Source organism: Acipenser ruthenus, chromosome 14, assembly GCF_902713425.1.
Source record: "Acipenser ruthenus chromosome 14, fAciRut3.2 maternal haplotype, whole genome shotgun sequence".
Lineage (NCBI taxonomy): Eukaryota > Metazoa > Chordata > Actinopteri > Acipenseriformes > Acipenseridae > Acipenser > Acipenser ruthenus.
Genome location: NC_081202.1, coordinates 4,274,688 through 4,298,067, shown reverse-complemented (window position 1 = coordinate 4,298,067; position 23,380 = coordinate 4,274,688). Strand labels below are relative to the sequence as shown.

Here is a 23,380-nt window from a genome sequence, read left to right as displayed (position 1 = left end):
GGCAGAATAAATGGAGTTTAAATAAGTGATTGATCACTGCTCTCTGACTAGCCAAACTGTGTGGGATGCCTTTTTTTATTAATTGTCATGCTAATCGGCTTTCTGTGAATTGTGTGTTTCCTGGGTTCATTGGAGAATGTTGTTCTGTGCCCAAAATAGCCTTTTATATATGAAAAACCTTTGTACCTTTTGTATGTGAAGTGTAGTCCCCCAGGATTAAAAATCAATTTCCTCATCATTTCCATTTTCAAGTTCCGCTCGTCACTTCTGAGTCGGCCTTTTCACTGCAGATACATTTTGTACCAAGTCAGTGCTCGTCCGATTCCTTATACCATATTGATCCTTGTTGGGTTAAAAATGCTGTTTAAAGATTTCTCATGGCACTGCTCGACGTGGTATTCATGTGTGTTATTTTTAGCGACACATGATAGAAGGTTACATCAATAATAAATGACAGGAAGAGAAGGACCCAGGGGTGCAAGTCGTTTTGAAAATTGGGTTTTTAGTGATAAACGGTCTTAGACACAATCATGCTGTATATTTATATGTATAATCGTTATATATAATGTATACATTGCAATATTAAGAAACCAAAGACTGCAGACCTGAGTAGCCCAAACATTTGACATATAAATGAAACAAGAGCTCATGAATTCAGCTACACTTAATAGGAAAGCTGGACACAATGTTGATGAATTGTATTGCTGGATTAGATTTACAAGTAGCTGCAACAACTGATCTGGTTTTAACTTAAATCCGTGATTATATGCAGTTATTCAAACCATGATGTTTTTTTAATCAACAAAATATAAGTATTACTTGTATTGTAACACTTGAATGTACTTGTATTTGCTTGCGATTGTAAGTCGCCCTGGATAAGGGCGTCTGCTAAGAAATAAATAATAATAATAAATAATAATAAGAACATAAGAACATAAGAAAGTTTACAAACGAGAGGAGGCCATTCAGCCCATCTTGCTCATTTGGTTGTTAGTAGCTTATTGATCCCAGAATCTCATCAAGCAGCTTCTTGAAGGATCCCAGGGTGTCAGCTTCAACAACATTACTGGGGAGTTGGTTCCAGACCCTCACAATTCTCTGTGTAAAAAAGTGCCTCCTATTTTCTGTTCTGAATGCCCCTTTATCTAATCTCCATTTGTGACCCCTGGTCCTTGTTTCTTTTTTCAGGTCAAAGAAGTCCCCTGGGTCGACATTGTCTATACCTTTTAGGATTTTGAATGTTTGAATCAGATCACCGCGTAGTCTTCTTTGTTCAAGACTGAATAGATTCAATTCTTTTAGCCTGTCTGCATACGACATGCCTTTTAAACCCGGGATATTTCTGGTTGCTCTTCTTTGCACTCTTTCTAGAGCAGCAATATCCTTTTTGTAACGAGGTGACCAGAACTGAACACAATATTCTAGGTGAGGTCTTACTAATGCATTATAAAGTTTTAACATTACTTCCCTTGATTTAAATTCAACACTTCTCACAATATATCCAAGCATCTTGTTGGCCTTTTTTATAGCTTCCCCACATTGTCTAGATGAAGACATTTCTGAGTCAACATAAACTCCTAGGTCTTTTTCATAGTTCCCTTCTTCAATTTCAGTACCACCCATATGATATTTATAATGCACATTTTTATTTCCTGCATGCAATATTTTACACTTTTCTCTATTAAATTTCATTTGCCATGTGTCTGTCCAGTTCTGAATGGTGTCTAGATCATTTTGAATGACCTTTGCTGCTTCAACAGTGTCTGCCACTCCTCCTATTTTTGTGTCGTCTGCAAATTTGACGAGTTTGCTTACTATACCAGAATCTAAATCATTAATGTAGATTAGGAATAGCAGAGGACCTAATACTGATCCCTGTGGTACACCACTGGTTACCTCGCTCCATTTTGAGGTTTCTCCTTTAATCAGTACTTTTTGTTTTCTACCTGTTAACCACTCCCTAATCCATATGCATGCATTTCCTTGAATCCCTACTGCGTTCAGTTTGAGAATTAATCTTTTATGCGGGACTTTGTCAAAAGCTTTGTCAAAATATGTTTAACTTCTGCGGTAAAATGAAGAGTCCTGTGAACACGGAACATTATTTGACAATGTTTGAAAACAGTAAAATGCATTTATTGTTACCCACATACCTTTTTGACATGTTTGTGCAGTTAAACTTCCCACATGACACAAACCTTCTCTCCTGTGTAGGAGGATGGATGTGGGATGTGGGATGTGGGGTGGGGGGCCATGTGTATAGTCCAGACCCAATCAGCACCTGTGGTTGCTAAGGAATTAACAAAAAAAACATGTCTACTGGTGCCAGAATTTAATGTTGCTGGCACTATATGAGGTACCCTAGTGCAGAATCTAGTGCCCTAGCGCAAATGTTGCACCCCTGGAAGGACCCTCTCCTGTCAATACTGGAAGTTGAACACACAATGTGCCACCTGAACGGCTCTGATTTAATGCCAGCCTGCCAGCTAGGCCCTGTCGGCTTCTCTTCTACCAAAACACAAGTGTGTTATTTCACAGAGAAACAGCTTTGTATGTAAACATAATACAGCACTGATATTGCTGGAAATGAAAACGAAAAGGGTTCCGGTGTTATGCCAAACACAGTCTCTGCCAAATAGTTTCCTGGCCGTATTTGTCACTCCAGCACAATTTTAATAATAAAGTAATAATGTGCAATATATTGTCTAACCGTATTGATTGGATAGACGAATGAATTTGCATACATATTGACTACAAAGGAGACTCTTTCTTTTCTTTCGAAGACAGTATTTGGCAGAACACTAGACACTTATACAGTATCAAAAGGCCAAGCTTTGCCAAATAAAATGAACTTTTTATGGTTTGGACAGATAATTACTGATTTGTGATGCATATGGTGCCTACTATATTGAATCGTGTAGTTTTTAAAGGATACTGCTTGCAGGTTTTGCCCTGCTTTCTGGTTGCTATGTAAGGAAGCAGTTCACTGGTTCAAACCCACTCTGCCACTGACTGATTCACTTTGTGACCCTGAGCAAGTCACTTTACCTCCTTGTGCTCCATCCTGCGGATGAGATGTTAAATCAATGTCCTATTGTAAGGACATATAATGCACAGTTCACAACATACCTATTAAAGCGTTTTGTGATGATGGTCCACTATGAAAGGAGCTATATAAAAATAAAGATATTATTATTATTATTATTATTATTATTATTATTATTATTATTATTATTATTATTATTATTATTATTATTATATTATACATTGTGTTATACATTATAGCTATGAACACATTTTGAACTGATTCCAAATGTCATAAAATCTTGCCTGTTTTTATCATGGCACATTTGCAGTTTGTCCTGTTTTTCCTATATTCTGCTATGCATTCACCTGTTATGACTATGGTTAAAAATGTGTTCTTGACCAGCTTGTCTTATAATTACATTTTAGAAAGAACTAGTACATTTCTGGGAACCTCTTTGTATGCACTTGTAACAATTGTTTTTGAAAGCCAAATCAGGGTTGTGTTTCTGTTGATCCTATTTTTCAATAACCACTTAATTATTTAACACTAAAACAACTATGTTTTTCCACCCCCCCATATAATGAAATCTAAAACGCAATGCCCCGAAACAAACTGGTCTGTGGTTGCATAGCATCTCAGCCTGTTGAATTGAATGGGAAGACAAGGGCTGGAGGCGAACCATACGGTTCAAAGACGAATGACTTACCATTCAACTGAACAGCAAGCTCTGCAGTCGAAAGGAGAGTACGTGTCTTATGCTGATGTCAAACTCATCAGCCGCTAGGAGGAGATTCACTACAAACTGATGCAGCTGTTTTGAGGTTCTGGTAAGTCTGTATCTCAGCCTGAACAGGTATGAAGTTCTAGAACAGAACTACTAAAAAAAAGACTGGGGAACACTTCACTTTTGTTTTCCTCCAATTGTATCCTATACAAGGGTTGTTTTACTATTGAAACATAGCACTGTGATATTAAAATTGCTGAACAATATAGCAAAAACATGTTGGAGTATCAAACATCTAAAGTCAGATATTAAACACTCCATTGGAATGGCTCAGCAATTCATCAAGAAACCTTTTCTTTCTTTTTTACATTATTCCTAAGTACATTTCAGGAAGTAGGGACATACACCTAAATATATCTATCAGCAGGGTTGCAACATGTGTAATACAGTATTAACCCCACAAAATCAGTCACTGCTGTTGCAGCTGACTATCGCATTGTGCTGAACACAACACGTGTATTTATTTGCTCATTTATTATCTTCACAGCAAATTACAGGTTTTAAAATGTGATGAATTAAACTTGCACTAATTACTGCTCCTGTTATCACACCTGGACTAAAACCTGAAGCGAAGTTACATTAACCTGCCAACAAGCATTCCACACGGCTGTGCGTTTCAATATATTGTACAAAGGGATGTTGAGTATGGGCTGTTTCCCAGTCCTAAGGAGCAGACCCAGTGCCCTATCTGCTTGTTTACAGCCAGGTGATGTTACAATGATGGACGGCCATGGCTTGACATCCTCCCTCCTCCCCCATTCATAATTGCTTTCATAGAGCATGCTGTTTGGTGTTTTGCTGTTCCTTTTTTCCCAGGGAGAGTAATTGAACTAAATCAGATTTCCTTGAATGTTAACATCGCCAGCAGCGGCGTAACGGCCACACTGTGATCCAATTAGGTTGAATTTCTGCTCTTAAAAGCTAATAGAGGCAGAGCGCTTTTTGGCTTGCTATTTCAGTGGCTGGGCATTAATCAGAATGGGGGCAGGCATCAGTGCTGTGCAAAAAGGAAATACATTTAATTACAGCCCCAGATTTATTTTAAGGACTTGGTGGAATTGGGCTATGTCTTTACAGTCCACCCAGGGAGGGCTCAATTGAGACCAGCACATGCCTTTCACTTGTGATCTAAGTTGGATGTGAATTGAAGCCTCTAGAGGTAAAAGGTTGCACCTTCACATGTCTGCCACCTTGTCTTCTCTCCTCCAGGGGTGGTGGAGCCTGAGGGGGTCAAAGGAAACAATTTTCTAAACGTGACACTGATGTGAAATTTGCACTCCCAATGAATTCGCCTCCACCTGGAAGTGTGTGTAGTCTTCATCTGTCCATCATTTAGCTACCTTATTTTTTTCAAAAATAAATGTGTTATAATAGTGATAAGTTTCTTTTGATGCTCGGTATACTTTTAAACCCAATATGTGGTAATACTTTCAGAAGACTTCACAGGATATGGAAAGCTAAAGACATTTTGGTAAAAAATATGCTTGATAGATACCATCAAGAACAACCTGCAATGGGAAGGATAGAAGATGCAAGACAGAGAAAGCAATGGAGAGACTTCATTCAGCCCCATCGTCGCTTGAGCTGATGGTCGGGAGTCTATGGAGAGAAACCCAGAGTGTACAACGCTTGTGTAATGTGGTCTAGCTGTTTGGCAGATTAATTTTGTGGCAGATTAGGTCTGTCAGAGGTATTTTTAGCATGCATTCTGAAAATCAGATAACATATTGATTAATCTTGTGCAAAGAGAGAAAGATTCATAGAGTGGTCTTGCACATTAGTTTGTATCTGCTGAAAAGAGATAGATGATGTTGCACGCATGAGCTAATTTGGTACACCTCCATCCTTTGGAAAACCCAGCAGGTAAAAGTTGCTAGGCAGCGGGCATATCCCTGATTTGGATTTGCTTTCATAACCTCCCTCCCCATGCTCTCTCACACAATCAGACTTTCTGGAGTGTGTACTTACCATGGATACAGGGATACAGGCCTCCAATGTACATTTTCTTTTTTTGTTTTACAGAAGGGCAGCAGCAGATGGTGTGGAGGTGGGCACACATTGCCTGTACTCAAACATGGTTGACGTTTGTGTTTTTTTCTGACAGCGTTGTGTGGGAGCTCGAAACTAGATACCGTGTGCCACACTGTGAAAATGTCTGCAAATATCAGGAACAGAACAGAATCTAAATGAAGCTTTTCAGTGTAGACCGCAGTGCAACGCTGTATACGAGCACAAAGCTTTAGTCCTATGTGTTTAGCCCAGGTGCAGCAGTGGGTTGGTCTAGTCAGAGTTGCTCAGGCAGTTCTTCATTGCAGCCCATTATCCAGTTACTTCTTAAATCTTTTTTACTAAAAGTGAATATGTTGTTTACAGAATGGGTCATATTGTATAAGGGTTTTTTTTTTTTCCGAAAGGAGAAACGCACTCAATGAAGTTACAAGAAATAAACACCTCAACACATTTTCACTTATTTTTTGTTTTACAGTTCAATCATCTTTTTCTTATGTTTGCATTAATTCTAAACAATTCTAATAGCTTTTTAAATATATACTATTTCATAAACTAGTACCTCATCAGCTCACACTTAGACATCCTTTCCTCTCAATCTGCTTTCAATTAGCTGCTTGTAATTTGTTAATGGCATATAGTGCCTTTTTAAAAATGAGTTGCTAATGAAATGATAAATACCTGGGCTTTGACTATCACTGTCGGTCCGTGCTTTCATTCACTGTGGGAGCTGGACAGACCTGCCTCATTAACCCAATTAAGAGTCGCTGCGTGCTGATTTACTGCTTGCTGATGACTCTTAGGGGAGGGTGATTAGCACCTGGACTGGGGTCCATGCTCTGCAGTGTGTCTCAGAATGTCAATCCCCTGTATGCCTCATGCAGGCCATTCCAGTGGGACCATTTCATTTCACCGTCCTTTAAAGAGATATGCTATTGCTCAGGTGGCAAATCCACAACATAAAAAACACAAATTAGGCCACAAGATATATTGATTCATTTTAATTTTCTTTGAGGATTTCAGGGTTCATTCTAACCCTTTCCTCAAAATCCTAAACGGGTCTGCCTTGCGTTGTGTTTGCATCTTTTTAAAACTGTGCTTGCTTTTCCTAGGCCTACTCCATACAGTAGATTAGTTTGCAGTTGAAACTCTTCCTTATATCGAGGTGCAACGACTGAAGTATGCTTATGAGGTTTTGTCGTGGACTCTGCAATCACTAGCATGCTTTGCTACTTTGCTGAATGTTATTTTCTCTCTGCTTGTTATTCCCCATGCAATGTGCTTGCTTTCTCTCCCATCCGAGGGGAAGTCGCAGGTACTGAGTGTGTCTCCCAGAGGGGCCTCTCACAGAATACAGGGACCAGCTCTATCTAAAACAAGCAGGCTCTTCCAGAAGAGCAACTACGACTACTATTACTATTATTATAGGGTTGACTGCACAACCAGCTCACTTTATTACCACCTACATGCCTTGCCCTGACATTAACTGTTGTTAAATCTGGAATACATTCATGCTTCCCTGGAGCTGGAATGTTTGCAAATATTTCTTATTACTGCCCAGAACTAACAGGTAGAAACTAGTGGCTCGTGTCATCTAGTTAATCCGTGACACACTCATTGTTCAGTCCTTTTGATTTAGGTTTTGCTTTTATCCTAGGAAAGCTTGCACTGCAGAACAAAAAAGCCTACTGCTTTTCTATATTAGCTAGTGATCAGTTTTACATTACTTTTCAAAAAGTGCTTGTAATTCCAAGTGGTAAACCCTGCTTATTTAGCCAGGTAAACTTGTACAAACTCCACTCTGAAACCCTGCTGTTAACTGAAGTAAAAAAACAGCATGAGTAACAACTGAAAGTGAGACCTGATTGGTTGAACAGTTTTGATCAAGTACTTTATAATCATTTATCAATCTGAGCTAACAATTTTTATCCTAGATGCTTTACCTTAAATCTATTCTATTTTGGACTATTTCACAATTTTTTAACAGACATGTAAAACATTATGGTAAAACTTTACATTAAGAGCCTCTAATAACTGTGTATTTACATAGTAGTTACTTAGCAAATGCATGTGTACTTACACATAATTACAATGGTATGCATAGCTGCAATTTACTTAATGTGTAAATCTTTTTGCACGATATATGTTAGTGCACAATTGTATCAGAACATAGTTAGAGGGGTAGGGTTAGAGATAGGGGTAGGGTTCTATCATGCAACAATCTGTACACATTAAGTACATTGTAACTATGCATAATAACATTGTAATTATGTGTAAGTACACATGTAACAACTATGTAAATACACAGTAATTACAGACACTTACTGTAAAGTGTTACCTTAATTGTACACCCTTTGACCTTGATCATACAGTTTTGTGGTAATGAAGTGCTTTGTTCAGCATCCAGGACTGTCCTAAAGGGTACAGCACTAGGGAGAAGCCCTCTCCCCTGTGAAAGTATTGAACCATTTTTTTGAGTGATCAAGACGTGGCCCCGCTTTTAAACATTTATTTGTGCAGGTGTGGAATATTGCAGTTATCGTATTGATTAGATTCACTGTGTTCTCTTTCCATTATCACATCCTTTTATAAAGCACCACTGTGACCTCAATATATTTTCTCCAAGTACAGCTGGTACACCAAAGTGTTACACTGAACCTGTCCCCCTGCAACACTCATTATATACCATTTCTTACATCCACTGGGGGAAGAGTGTTGCAGTGGGACAAGTGTACCTGTTGTTAGAATGGACCTAATGACACTCTTATTATTTTGTGTGTGTGTGTGTGTGTGTGCGATAGCAGTTATATATTATTGTATGTGCCTATTAGGAGATATACTATAATATAGTAAGTACAGTAAAGTAATGAGCTGAAGTGATTTATGAGGACACTGCATTCGTAATGCTCTTAGCTAATAAGATCAATTTCTGTGAAATCATTGCCTCTGCACAGAGGAATCGGTTTAATAAATAAAATAAAAGAAATCATTAATAATTCAGAAACCTTTGTTCTGAAGGTCATGAATCATGGAAGTAAGATTTCTTCTGAGACTTTGGTTAATGGGTTTAGTTTACAGGAGCAAAAACTCACTTTTTTTTCTTTCCTCTCGTTGTAGACGCTGCAAATGGACATACGCAAACTGAACAATACTCTGCTGCAGGCTTTCCGAAGCGGGGTGGCTGCAGCCTTGGACATCTCTCCACAGCAAGTGCATATCAATCGTCTTAATGTAAGATCCTGCTGTCTTTTCACAAACCTAGATGGATTTACTGTTATGCACCTGGAAATTGAAGGTTGTACAAAGTTTAGGATTAGTTTGGAAAAGTTGCCTCTTCTCAATGGTAACCTCGTACTCTGCGATGTTTACTGCTGTTGCATAACAAAATTGCACCATTGCAGATGCTTGTGTGGCAAAAAAAATAATAATCTTTGGGAACTTTTCTGATTACATTTGGGTATAATCTGATAGATTTTTTTATTATTATTTTTTTTATTTACCTCTAGATTAATGAACTCTGTGGTGTTAAGGAGTTTGGGCGTGCTCTGGTTTTAGATAAGGTGTGTGTGTGTTTTAAAGGATATTCGTATATAGTTTTTAATATGTGTTTGTAGTTACACCTACTGCAGGAAAGCAAATTGAAATCCTGGTACACCTTCCAGGGAAAACAGGGACAGGTGGCAACCCCAGCGGTGTATATTCCGATCCCTACCCATAGGATAAGTAGTAGGGCCAAGTCTCATGTGGTAGTGCTGCCTATGGCCTTCCCTGTGGAACCATGTAGGTCAACCAATGAATGTGAATACGATGCCTCTGGGTAACGTCTGTGTTCTTTCTCACAGGAAAAGAAGAACTGTATAGAGCTGACGGTGTCACCTCCTCCGGACAAACCGGGCACCATGGAGAGACTGTCCTCTGAGGAAGTGGTACGTTCCCTCAATGTGAACATCCTCTACAAGAGCCTGTCTCAGTTTGGCATTACAGAGATCACCCCAGAGGTACGTCCCCATGAACTGAGAATAGGAGGCAAACTACAGCAAAACGGTTTTTAAATCAGTAAGGGGAGAAGTCTCCAAACTTGCAGCATGTGAAAGTCTCTAGTGGGGATACAGGACCACGGGAACTAAATCCGACCAGGAATAGTCTTGTGTTATTCAACCTGCAGTCCGGATATACAAGACCCATTAGCAATGTCGAAAATAAAGATTGGTGAGAACGATCTGAAGATGTAATTTAATACCATGGTGGGCTTAGTGGATTGATCTGTTTCTCTGTGACTGCTGTACTTGGACTCTATCTGTCTGCGTTGCATCTTTGTGAGTCAAAGCCCCTGTGTTCCCCTTGTTATGGTTATTGTTTACCATTTGTTTCGAATGGAATTATCACCTGGGCTGTATTTTTTTTTTTTTTTTTTTAACGGCACATCAAAATTTGAACATAATATTTATTAATCCAGAAAAAAATTTCACATTTAAAATGTATTATTTCTTTTTTACACCTATTATACAACAAATTTCACAGAAATCATGAAGTCTGTGATAACCATGAAAAAACAATACAGCCTTAATGATGCCTTGCTGCTTGGTGAATACAATGAAAGGGAATGTCAGTGTCTTTTAACATTCTGCACACACCTGCATGTGACACAACCTTGTATAACCAGCATAATATACCAGCACCCCAGAGAGACTACTTAGGTAATGGATTTATCAGGGGGTGTGGCAATCGGTTTGTTTTCATCATAATACATAAGACAGAATATCTTTCCTGTTGTCTTCAAACACTGACTATATATATATATATATATATATATATATATATATATATATATATATATATATATATATATATATATATATATACATATACTTCAAACACTAACTATATATATATATATATATATATATATATATATATATATATACATATACTTCAAACACTGACTATATATATATATATATATATATATATATATATATATATATATATATATATATATATATATACACTGCTGTGCAAAAGTCTTAGACATGTTGCATTTTTCTACTCTCATGCATTATGAGCATCAACAATTTACTCAAAGCCTCCACTAGTGTTTTCTACTGTTATAACAACCTTGACTTGCATAAAGAAGGAAAAACACTGAGTGAAATAGCTCACATCACTCGATTTTCAAGATGTGGTATCCGAAGCATAATCAACAAGTACAGAGAAACACCATCTGTAATTGACAAACGAAACGTAAATTGTTGATGCTCATAATGCATCAGAGTAGAAAAATGCAACAGCGGAGGCTATGCTGTGGGTTTTAAGTGAAGCAGGTGTGCTGTCCACAGGGCGTTTCTGTGGTGGAGAGGGTTTGTTTATGTTATAAAAGTATAGCAAGCATTATTTCTGACAACTGGGATTTCCAAGCTGGGAGTTGTATTGTAGTGGTTTATCAAGAGTATTACAAGCTGGCTACACATCTTATTGCTCATTTATAGAGGAGGGGACGCAAAAGCAGTGCTTGTCTGATAAATGAATCAGCACAACAGAGTGTACTAACTGTAATGCAGCACTACATTGGCATTGCACAGTTTTTAATAAGAACCCTTGTAAGGGAAGCATGTATGTTTTTGTAAATATGCTGGTGATGCTTCTTCAGTTGCTCAAATCTCTCAAACTGTTGGAGATGCTGGCTTCATATTTTAAATATTCTGGAAACCGCTTGTGTAAAATGTACCATAATAGCCTATTCGGCACCTGTTACCTAATATGGCTGCCATACTGAGGTCATGTGCCATTTTAGGATTCTGTTAGAGATACGGCACACTTGAGATAGTGTCTTCATATGCAGTACACCACTGCACTCCTGGATCTTTCTCTGTTATGTTTTTTAATAACTGTTGTTTTAATGTCCAGCCATACCAGCGATACGTACTGCACAGGGTCTTGGCACACAAAGGAGTTGAGATTGCAGGAAAGACAATGTTAAAGGTGAGGGCAGCTGCTATAGAAGGACTTTCTACACCCCTGGCGTCATATAGAAATGGATAAAGCGCAGCACAAGTATAGTCTCAATTACAAGCTCTCGTGAAATCCTCCTAAGTTCAATTCTCGAGACCACAAACAGGCATCTTATTGAATTAGTAATAAAGTCCAACTGTACAGCATTTACTGTTGCTATGTCAATACAGACCTTATCAGAAAGCAAAAGCAAATGTTTCAGGTACATGAATGATTCGGTAGGTCGGGTAATTGGACTAGACGTTGTCACTGCACGCAATCAGTATACGGGATGTATTCCTTAAAATGAATAAACATTGAGCAGAAAGGCAAACAGTAATGACTCATTACCAGCAGCGAATGGAACTGTCATGTCCCTTATTGCAGTATCAGGCTAGGGCAGTCTCCACCTGCCCAGTGTACTGAATGATACTGATACTGAACCGCAGCTGCTGGCTTGTAGAATGTGTAGAAAGCACTTGTGATAGCTAGTGTGATGCAAGTTGTCAGTATTTGTGACATCTACCTTGGTCTACACATTTCTTATAAGTACTAGAAGCAATGGGTGAAAAATGGTGGTTTGATTTAAGGTAGTGCAGGATTTGGAAAACTGCATCTCATATTTCCTTAAGTTTATTGCCATTTTTTACTCGCCATTTGTCGTTAGACAGCAATGCAACTGTGTTTGAAAAAGCAGACATGGAAAGCAACCCAACTTAACCTGCCTTAGCTACATTACGTTTCTGTTTGCAAGGCAAAACTAGGGTCTTGTTTAATATGTGAGGTTGCAAACCTTTTACCAGAATATTAAAAGAATCTGCTAATAGGTTTGCAGCCAAGTTTTTAAAATCCCCTTTTCCTGCCTCAAATTTTTTGCCTCAAAAATATCTTGTATGGTTTTTACAGTATACTTTAACTGGGTTCTTTGAAACTAACCTGGTTAGGTTGCACTCTTGAGCTGTAATGATATGAAATGAACACTGAGCCTATCTACTGAACACTGTAGATAGAGAAGGTGTGCAAAGACAGCCGACAGGGAATCCCCTGTTCTGAGTACCTTTCATAAGCAGATAAAACCAGCACTGCGGGCTGCTGCGCTATATATGGTGACTATATATAACAAGTGATTGCTGCCTTTGTGCGTAGATGAGTGCTCTATTCCTGGGAGGAAATGAAAGAGCTTTCTCAGATGAGAGGCATATGCCCTTTTCATGGATTGCCTTCACCTTTTGTGACACCCATTGCTGCAGGGAGGAGGGAGAGAGTGGAGAGAGCGGCATGTGTCTGTGTGGGAGGGGACAGAGACCGCTGGAGTACAAGCACTCTTGGAGAGGTATCCCTCCTCGGCACATGCAGTGCACAGAGCCTCCCCACGCTACCTGACATGCTTTGTTTACACAGTTCCAGGCTAGGCCATTAAGAATATTGTTTTTAAAAAAAAAAAATGTAATTGCCAGTTGCTGAGAATAGGGAGTGTACGGCAGCGGCCGGACTGGTTTGCTTGGTTTGGGAGTAGCAGTTACAGATGGGTTGGTAGGTAGGCAGGAATGAATCGGTCACAATGTGTGTTTTGCTTGCCTTCTGCACTTTTTTTTTGTAAGATTACTGCTGTTTACCAATGTGTCATTCTCTCTTGTTGTTTTCTTTCTTCCTTTTAGAAAAACGTGCTGCAAGGACAACATGAGAGAGATAAAGTGTGGACCAAAGAGGGATTTTATGCTGTGGCTATTTTTCTCACTATCTTTCTAATTATTATCACATGTTTAATGGTAAGTTTGTATTTATTTATTTATGGATGGATTTTTGTATTGCTTCGCTAGTCTCCAAGGCTTTTAATCTGTTTCCCTTGCCTCATCATTGAGAATTGTAATCTTAGATTAAGAGCCTGTACTGTAGGCAGGGAAAGCTGTCACTTAAGGATACAAGGTACATGTTCGGATTGAACTTTTTCATTCATATAAAACACCATTCTGTTACCTATGGGTTTTTATTTTGTAATTAAAAAAAAAAAAATGTATTTTGCAAATTTGCATTGAGGCACTGCTATTTAAAAAAAAATATATAAATAAAATAAAATACAAACAAAACTATGATTAATATAATTGATGCCCTTGCCATTTTTAAAAGTTCTAACATTCTAAAAAATGGATCTTTTTGAAATGTAATTGAAATGATCTTTATCTGAAGTGTGTTTTGCACTCTATAGTAGGTGTTGTTTTCCTGTTGTTTTGGGGAGAGCTGCTCAATGGAAGTTGGTAAACCTTCCCTGTAGTTTGGAATTGCTTCTCATGAGCAGTGTGTTGCACAGGCACTTCTCATAACTTGTCCCCACAAAGATAGTAACTCCTGAAAAAATTATGTTGTGGGGACGTCCCTACTTTGTAAAATACCTTTTTAAGAACAAAATATATGTGTAGTTTTGTCTGATTGGAGTTAGAAATAGTAAATTAAAAAATATAGTGAGAGTCAATGAGAAGTCCCCATAAATATAGGAATGCAAACATGTGTGTGCGTGTGTGCGGGTGTGCGGGTGTGTGTGTGTGTGCGTGTGTGCGGGTGTGTGTACCGATGTCTGTGTTATTGGCTGCTATACAGTAACCGATAGTTGCATAAAAAGAAAAGGGACTGTATTTACTTCTACTTTCTAACAATAGGAATGGAATCCCGGTATACACTGTTGCATATTATTATTATTATTATTATTATTATTATTATTATTATTATTATTATTATTATTATTATTATTATTATTATTATTATTATTGTCTAAAAGCACATCATCACAACATCCATACAACCAAGATACTTCTTATTGATTTCCTCTGCTTACAAACATAATGGCTCAGTGAAGCATAGCAGCAGCTGCAGCAGCGCAGTCAAACACTGAACAGCACTAATGTTATTGGCTGTACAGTCATAAGCAAAGGAACACCAACAGGCAAATATAACTTTTTGCTATGGGAATTGTAAACAGGGAGACAAACAGAAAGGCATGGGGCTGCTCACTGGGACTCAGGAGTTGTGGAGGGAGGAGGAGGTGGAGTGCTGCTGGTGTTTATCACACTCATTGGGACTCAGGAGTTGTGGAGGGAGGAGGAGGTGGAGTGCTGCTGGTGTTTATCACACTCATTGGGACTCAGGAGTTGTGGAGGGAGGAGGAGGTGGAGTGCTGCTGGTGTTTATCACACTCATTGGGACTCAGGAGTTGTGGAGGGAGGAGGAGGTGGAGTGCTGCTGGTGTTTATCACACTCATTGGGACTCAGGAGTTGTGGAGGGAGGAGGAGGTGGAGTGCTGCTGGTGTTTATCACACTCATTGGGACTCAGGAGTTGTGGAAGGGAGGAGGAGGTGGAGTGCTGCTGGTGTTTATCACACTCATTGGGACTCAGGAGTTGTGGAGGAAGGAGGAGGTGGAGTGCTGCTGGTGTTTATCACACTCATTGGGACTCAGGAGTTGTGGAGGGAGGAGGAGGTGGAGTGCTGCTGGTGTTTATCACACTCATTGGGACTCAGGAGTTGTGGAGGAAGGAGGAGGTGGAGTGCTGCTGGTGTTTATCACACTCATTGGGACTCAGGAGTTGTGGAAGGGAGGAGGAGGTGGAGTGCTGCTGGTGTTTATCACACTCATTGGGACTCAGGAGTTGTGGAAGGGAGGAGGAGGTGGAGTGCTGCTGGTGTTTATCACACTCATTGGGACTCAGGAGTTGTGGAGGGAGGAGGAGGTGGAGTGCTGCTGGTGTTTATCACACTCATTGGGACTCAGGAGTTGTGGAAGGGAGGAGGAGGTGGAGTGCTGCTGGTGTTTATCACACTCATTGGGACTCAGGAGTTGTGGAAGGGAGGAGGAGGTGGAGTGCTGCTGGTGTTTATCACACTCATTGGGACTCAGGAGTTGTGGAGGGAGGAGGAGGTGGAGTGCTGCTGGTGTTTATCACACTCATTGGGACTCAGGAGTTGTGGAAGGGAGGAGGAGGTGGAGTGCTGCTGGTGTTTATCACACTCATTGGGACTCAGGAGTTGTGGAAGGGAGGAGGAGGTGGAGTGCTGCTGGTGTTTATCACACTCATTGGGACTCAGGAGTTGTGGAGGGGAGGAGGAGGTGGAGTGCTGCTGGTGTTTATCACAGGAGTTGTGGAGGGAGGAGGAGGTGGAGTGCTGCTGGTGTTTATCACACTCATTGCTCTCTGGGTATCCGGTGCCTAATTTACATAATGCTGAAGGTTAATGAAAGGCTTTGAAGTGCCCTGATAAGTCCTGGATATCCGACTCGTGGCAAGCCCAAAGTTAATGTGGTGATGGGTCTATCCTGATGTACAGAGGTTTGTTCAGATGTCGCCATTGGTCACCTTCTTAAAGCCTCTCTTGGTCTCTCTCTCTCTCTCTCTCTCTCTCTCTCTCTCTCTCTCTCTCTCTCTCTCTCTCTCTCTCTCTCTCTCTCTCTCTCTCTCTCTCTCTATCTATCTATCTATCTATCTATCTATCTATCTATCTATCTCTCTCTCTCTCTCTCTCTCTCTCTGCATGTAGGTCCTGTACCGGCTGAAGGAGAAAACTGAGTTCCCTGATCAGCAGTACAAGGAGCAGAGCCGAGAGATCCACTTGGCCCCCATCCCCCTGCCCACGAAAAAGCCCGAGGTGCAGATCTTCAACAGCATGGTGCAGCCCGAGCCAGCGCCCAGAGCTGTGAGCATCGGTGCGGACCCCCAGAGCCAGCCTGCGCCCGACATGAAACCCTGCCTGTCCGCCAGCCCCTCGCCCTTCAAAATGAAATCTGCCGGCCTCCAGGAGAGGTAAGGGCAACCCATTAAACATGCTCTTTATGCAGCCAGGGAAGGAGGGACAATGGGAAGCATTTCTCAAGGTCTGTTGATGGGGCAAAACAAGCAACAAACAGCCCGGGAGACCTGGGTTAAAGACCCAGATGGATGCCTGACGGTTTGTTTATTGTTTGTCTCGTTACATGCAGTGTTTTATTTTCCTGCTTCTCATATCATTTTTTATAAATCTGCACCCAGTGTGTTTTTCTATATTTTGTTCCTATCTGTCTTTGAAACAGTGCAAATATAGAAAATGTTTCTTTTAACCCCAATCTACACTGTACTACACTGTACTTGTCTGGACACCCCCCCACCCCCCCCCCCCCCCTTCATTAAAAATATTGTTTACTTTAACGGTATGTTTCGTATCAGGTATCCCCCCTTCATGACAGTCTTGACCCCCCCCCCCCCCCCTTCATGAAAGTCTGGATCGGCCCTCTGTACTACACTGTATCTACACTGTATCTACCCTGTACTACACTGTATCTACTCTGTATCTACCCTGTACTACACTGTATCTACACTATTTACCCTGTACTACACTGTATCTACACTGTATCTACTCTGTACTACACTGTATCTACACTGTATCTACACTGTATCTACACTGTATCTACTCTGTACTACACTGTATCTACACTGTATCTACACTGTATCTACTCTGTACTACACTGTATCTACTCTGTACTACACTGTATCTACACTGTATCTACCCTGTACTACACTGTATCTACACTGTATCTACCCTGTACTACACTGTATCTACACTGTATCTACCCTGTACTACACTATATCTACACTATTTACCCTGTACTACACTGTATCTACTCTGTACTACACTGCATCTACTCTGTACTACACTGTATCTACACTGTATCTACACTGTATCTACCCTGTACTACACTGTATCTACACTATTTACCCTGTACTACACTGTATCTACTCTGTACTACACTGCATCTACTCTGTACTACACTGTATCTACACTGTATCTACTCTGTACTACACTGCATCTACTCTGTACTACACTGTATCTACACTGTATCTACTCTGTACTACACTGCATCTACTCTGTACTACACTGTATCTACACTGTATCTACTCTGTACTACACTGCATCTACTCTGTACCACACTGTATCTACACTGTACTACACTGCACTACAGCTTGTGTTGCATTAGTTAGTTGCATTAACAACAAAGTAATATACTTTCCTGAAGATAATATCTGGAGTGAATCACTGAGTACAGTACAGTGAATCGGCAGCCCCTTTCAAACTGCAGTTTTCATGGCAAACCCAGCTCTCAAAGGTAAACAGCTTGAGCAATAAATTTGTTATCTCTCTGTACTGTGCATGTCTGTTAAACCTGCCAGGCATAAAGCTGTTTGCTTTGTTAGAGGGAAAGACTCTCCTAGGATCATGTTGAGTTGTTTTGTAAAGAGCCGCACAAGGAGTTCAAGTTGCTCCAGGGGATGGAAGGGTAAACTGTCTGAACTAGAATTGAAAAATGTGGCTATCCTGAGGCCAAGCCTCTGCTCTGAGTGCTGACCGACTCTAACAGACTCAAAGCAACAAACAGAAAGCTTGCAGTGCTTTCCAGGGTGTTCATATTGTCTGATAATATTGCAGTGCTGTGGGTTTCTAATATGATGTGAACAGCTTTACTGAATGTAGTCCTCAGAAGGGTTCAGTGGTTAGCTAAATTGTTGAGCTGATTGCAAGTCCTGTCCTTTTTATAAGTTCCAGTGAGAAAATAACTGTGAAGCTGTCCTTCCCCGTGCCACAGGCATCTTTATTATGTATTTATTCATTTGACTTGCAATAGGGAATCTTATTGTTCTCAATCTTCTTAGTCTAATTACTATAATACTGCACCTGTGTTGTAGGTTCAATAATGCACCCCGAAGCATCAGTTCAATGTCTGGCCCCTATAACATGTCAGACTGCTCAACAAACGAGCAGCCCTGTTGCACAGCCTTGTTGCACAACATTCTTTCTCAATACATGGATGCTCTAGGGACAATCCCGACTGCAATTGAACTTCTAACAGACCATGGTTACAGAGCCCCAGCCCATGCTTATTAAGATACAGTACAAGCACTCTTCCAAATCTCTATGGACATAAAGGGAGTACACTGCCACCTGCTGTTTGCACAACACACTGCACACCTTGTCACAATATGGGTAGTTGGGCCAATCAATATTTAATCTGCAAAACAAAAATAGAAAAAAACAAGATATTTTGGATGATAGTTGTACTGAACAGTGTTAAGTAAAGGGTTAATGCAATGTTCTTGCCCTGATGCCTTCAAGTGGTTTCTGCTGTGCATCCACACTAGCTGTTCCTCTACAGTTTAGAAGAGCTTGGTCTGTGGTTTGAAGCTGCTGTTCCTCTTAGGGTTGTATTGTTGTAATATATTCCATCTGATGGAAGAGAAATAAACAGTGACATCTAGAGGAGAGTTGAAGCAGTTACACTTATTTAGATATTTATTTTATTAAAGAAATGCTTATGGTAGAAACAAATTACACATGAAATCCACCCTTTTTTAATTAACTTTCTCACAGTAGTTTTTGAAAGTGGTGTGAGTTGACAATATGTCAGCGGGAAATGAAATCTGAAACCTTGCAGACAGCCGCAGATAGCAGGTTTCTTCAAATAATTTACACATTTCTTTTCGAGTCATTTTTGATGATGGTGATATGAACGGATTACCTGTTGTAAGTCTTCTTAACATTGGCTTTTGTTCGAAAGTCAATACCTGTGTTTGTAAGACCACTGAAGTCAAACAGTAGGGGCAAGAGCAGCGACAGGGTCAGCATTTCCATTCAGAGGAAGTGTTTGCTGAATGGATGTAATGTTACATTCTCATTTAACCCAGACTGAATGGCAAACAGACCCAGACACGCATACCTTTACCGCTCGTCAGGTAATAATATAGCAGCTGTAGTTTGATGAAATTCATTTACAGTAAGATGTGCTCATTAGCTGTCATTTGTCTGATTACATTGTTATGAGGCATAGATATGTGATTTTTTTTTTTAAATGAAAGCGAGTATAATTAATTGCTGTAGACAATAACAAGGTAAAGTTGGACTGCAGTTTAAATCAATGACTGTGTTTTTACTTATAATTCTCCAAAATGTATGCACATATCAATAGAACAATTTATCCAATTGGATCATTTTCTGTTTCAGTCATCACGTCCTACTGTCTTTTTTTTTTATATATATAACAGGAATTTTAAACTCCCCTGTTAGAATTATATCTGACCTCCAAGCACATCTGGTGCACCACAGTGTAACCATAAACCTGTCCCCCTGCAACACTGCTTCTCATAGAAATAAATCGGTAAGAAATATTACATAGAACAAATGTGATATTTCTTATGTCCACTAGGGGCAGAGTATTGCAGGGGGACAGGTTAATGGTTACACTCTGGTGTACCTAATTTATTTGGAGGTCTATTGAAGCCACATGAGTGCTTTAAACTTTTAGTTTTTATTTACATGGTTATGATGACTTAAACAGAAAATAATACAAGGTGAATCTAAACAACTATAAGAATACATTAGTTAAGATAATATATTATATTAATATAAACATGGGCTGGATTCCCAGCCAGGCTGTTTGCTTTTCCACGGAGGTTACTGTCCGTGTTACCCAGGCTTGACCAGTTCCAGTGACAAGTCAGGTTGTACCTCACAGAGGAACTTGATATTATTGAGTGGGAATGGAAAAAACCCTGACAACTTGGAGGACACCCTTAATAAATTGTCTGAAACTGTGTGTGTATATATATATGTGTATATATATATATATATATATATATATATATATATATATATATATATATATATATATATATATATATATATATATATATATCATCATTATTATTTATTTCTTAGCAGACGCCCTTATCCAGGTCGACTTACAATTGTTACAAGATATCACATTATTTTTACATACAATTACCCATTTATACAGTTGGGGTTTTACTGGAGCAATCTAGGTAAAGTACCTTGCGCAAGGGTAAAGCAGCAGTGTCTCCCACCTGGGATTGAACCCACGACCCTCCGGTCAAGAGTCCAGAGCCCTGACCACTACTCCACACTGCTGCGATGCTGTGATGCTGTCATAAAAGCTGTGCTTGAATATTGCATGACAGGGATGGAAATAAGACTCCCATTGCATAGCAGTTTGATCCACATCTGAGCTTGTTACCTATACACTGGGGCTAATCAAGCTCACAGTAAAACCTGGAATGGGTTATTTCCATCCCGGCATGACATCCATTTCATTGGAGTAGAACCTCAAAGTTACGAGCACATTGAGAACGAAGAACATTCATTGGACTGCGTTTCAATTTATGGATCAACTCTGAAATGAGCTACATGTTGTAAATGCATTCGAGTTTGTTGATTTGTCCTTTTAAAACTTTTATAAATTACTTCAATAAATGTTTCTCCTACTGGTAAAGTAGGTCTGATTTAACCACAATGAAACCAAGAGACAACTGACTGTGCCTTATAAAAGCTGCATGGATAAGTATTGTGCTTCCTGAAGGCGTAAGTCAAGTGTCCGTCTTGTTTTTCCTTTAGGTTGATTTTGATGGATGTCAGAGCCTTCATTAAGGGGTCGTTGTCCTGTCACATTAAACAGCAGTGCTGAGAAGGCAGGAAAGGGATAGGTGAACTGCCTTTTAAGAGAGTCCCTTCTGGAGCGCACGCCACAGAATAAAACAGAAAATACGTCCATCGCCAATGGCAACCCTCTCCTTCATTCCTGCTCTGCTGATTCGGGTTGCCAAGGTCACTACCAGTTTTAGCTTCCCAGGAAATTGCAATTGTCAATCGGGCCGGTTCCCATGGTGACAGGAAGCCCTGGTTGCTGGGCTGTTGATTGTGCTTGTCTCCTCCGCCCCTTCCCATCACACGCTCTTCCGTTTTGGCTGAACATGAACAGAACTGATTTGAGCACTTTTACGGTGTCTCCCCCCGTGTGTCATTGATAGCAGATAGCAGTGCTCCAGCTCTGGTCATTCTTTTTAGGCGGACCTATTTCTGTAACGTCAGATACCCTCTTCTGTCTTTTACCCCATGGGGTTCAATGTTTTATGAGGTTTCCGAATTTAGAAAAGATGCCTATAGTGTGTTGGTATTCAGTGTTTGGCGGTGGCTCCCTGTCCTAATGTTTTAATTGACACAGACATTACTGCTCGTTATAAACATACAAAAAAAATGTGTACTGTGTATCGTTTCATTTTTATGTGTTTTCACTGAAAGGGTTTTTGAGATTCTCAAGATCTGACTGGGATCTATGGTACAATAACTAAGGTTGGGTACAGGGTGGGATAATGCATGTGTTTCACTTGTTAGGAATGTACTCCTTCCTTTCCTACCTTCCATTCTACTGGCAGTAACTGCTTCACTACTGATTGAATCTGAGTCGCTAAACATTTACTCCAGTTCAACACTGTTTGCTGTAAAGTGAGAACGCCACTGGTAAAGCTCTTAAATGAACATACTTGGTTGTTTGTTGAAGGTTTTGTAACACTGGCGTTGTGTTTTTCCTTTTTATAAAACTACAGACTTTAACGTTGCTCTGCAGCATGTGAATCATCTCATTGTTTCCTGTTTCACTGCATACAAAGTCGAAACCCAAACCATACCGAATTTGGTGTTTTATCCTCCAAAGAGAGGATGGAGCAAAAAATGGTTTGCATGAGTTATTAGCTTATAATTTCTGGAAAATATGGGTGTGTTTTAGTAACACCCAAACCAAATGTTATGTTAACTGCTTTGCAAATGAATTGCAAACAGTATTTCTGTGTGCCTGTGTGAGTGTGTATGCTTGAATGTGTGTTGTTTTTTAAATCTGAAATTTCGAAAGTCAAATATTAATCTTTTATTAGAGCTGAGATAAAATAACGTTGTCTTGTTTACTCTGTACCTTCTAGGCATTGCTGAGTTCCTTTATTAGGAGTTACTTGTTACCCGGAGTCTGCAAAAAGCTTCATGCGTGCAGAATGATGAGTGCACAGGCTAGCGCCTGGTCAAAGTCAAGAACTATCCCATTCTTGGACAGGAAAAGTGAGAAAAAAGTTTATTAGGAATGTGCTGAAAAGACATGGGGACACTGTTAAGGAAATCATAATTCACTGGACGTGCCAAGATGAGGAAATAAACACATCGTTTCCATAAAAAAAAAATATATATTTTTTAACCACATCAGCTTTCATATAGCTTGTCCCGAACTGCATTCAGAATTTAAAGAGCCATTTCAAATCATTTGAATTTCCTTTATTACTTTATGATGTTTGCAATCATTGTGAGCGGCTCTGGGTTTTGTGTGTGTGTGTGTGTGTGTGTCTATATATATATATATATATATATATATATATATATATATATATATATATATATATATATATACATATTCAGTGCCTTGCATAAGTATTTACCCCCCTTGGACTTTTCTACATTTTGTAGTGTTAAAACCTGGAATAAAAATGGATTTAATTGGGATTTTTACCATTTGATTTACACAACATACTTAACACTTTGAAAGTGCAAAATATTTTTTTATTGTGACACAAAAGTTAATTAAACAAAAAAAAAGGACATTTGTTGGTTGCATAAGTATTCACCCCCCTGAGTCAATACTTGGTAGAAGCACCTTTGGCAGCAATTACAGCTGTGAGTCTTTTTGGGTAAGTCTCTACCAGCTTTGCACATCTGGATCCTGCAAT

General features: G+C 39.6%; 1 protein-coding gene across 3 annotated transcripts in view; it reads left to right on the top strand.

Annotated features, from left to right (window-relative positions):
• Window positions 1–23,380, top strand: part of LOC131697393 (receptor-type tyrosine-protein phosphatase R-like) — a 56,483-nt gene that overhangs the window by 11,924 nt on the left and 21,179 nt on the right. Inside the window, exons 4-7 of one of the 3 annotated variants that reach the window (XM_058985625.1) lie at window positions 8,937–9,050; window positions 9,662–9,745; window positions 13,466–13,576; window positions 16,335–16,597. In XM_058985625.1, coding sequence (XP_058841608.1) covers window positions 8,937–9,050; window positions 9,662–9,745; window positions 13,466–13,576; window positions 16,335–16,597 — 572 coding nt within the window. Of the gene's footprint in view, window positions 1–8,936; window positions 9,051–9,661; window positions 9,818–13,168; window positions 13,341–13,465; window positions 13,577–16,334; window positions 16,598–23,380 lie in introns of those variants that run through there. The other 2 variants (XM_058985624.1, XM_058985626.1) reach the window with 2 other exon arrangements.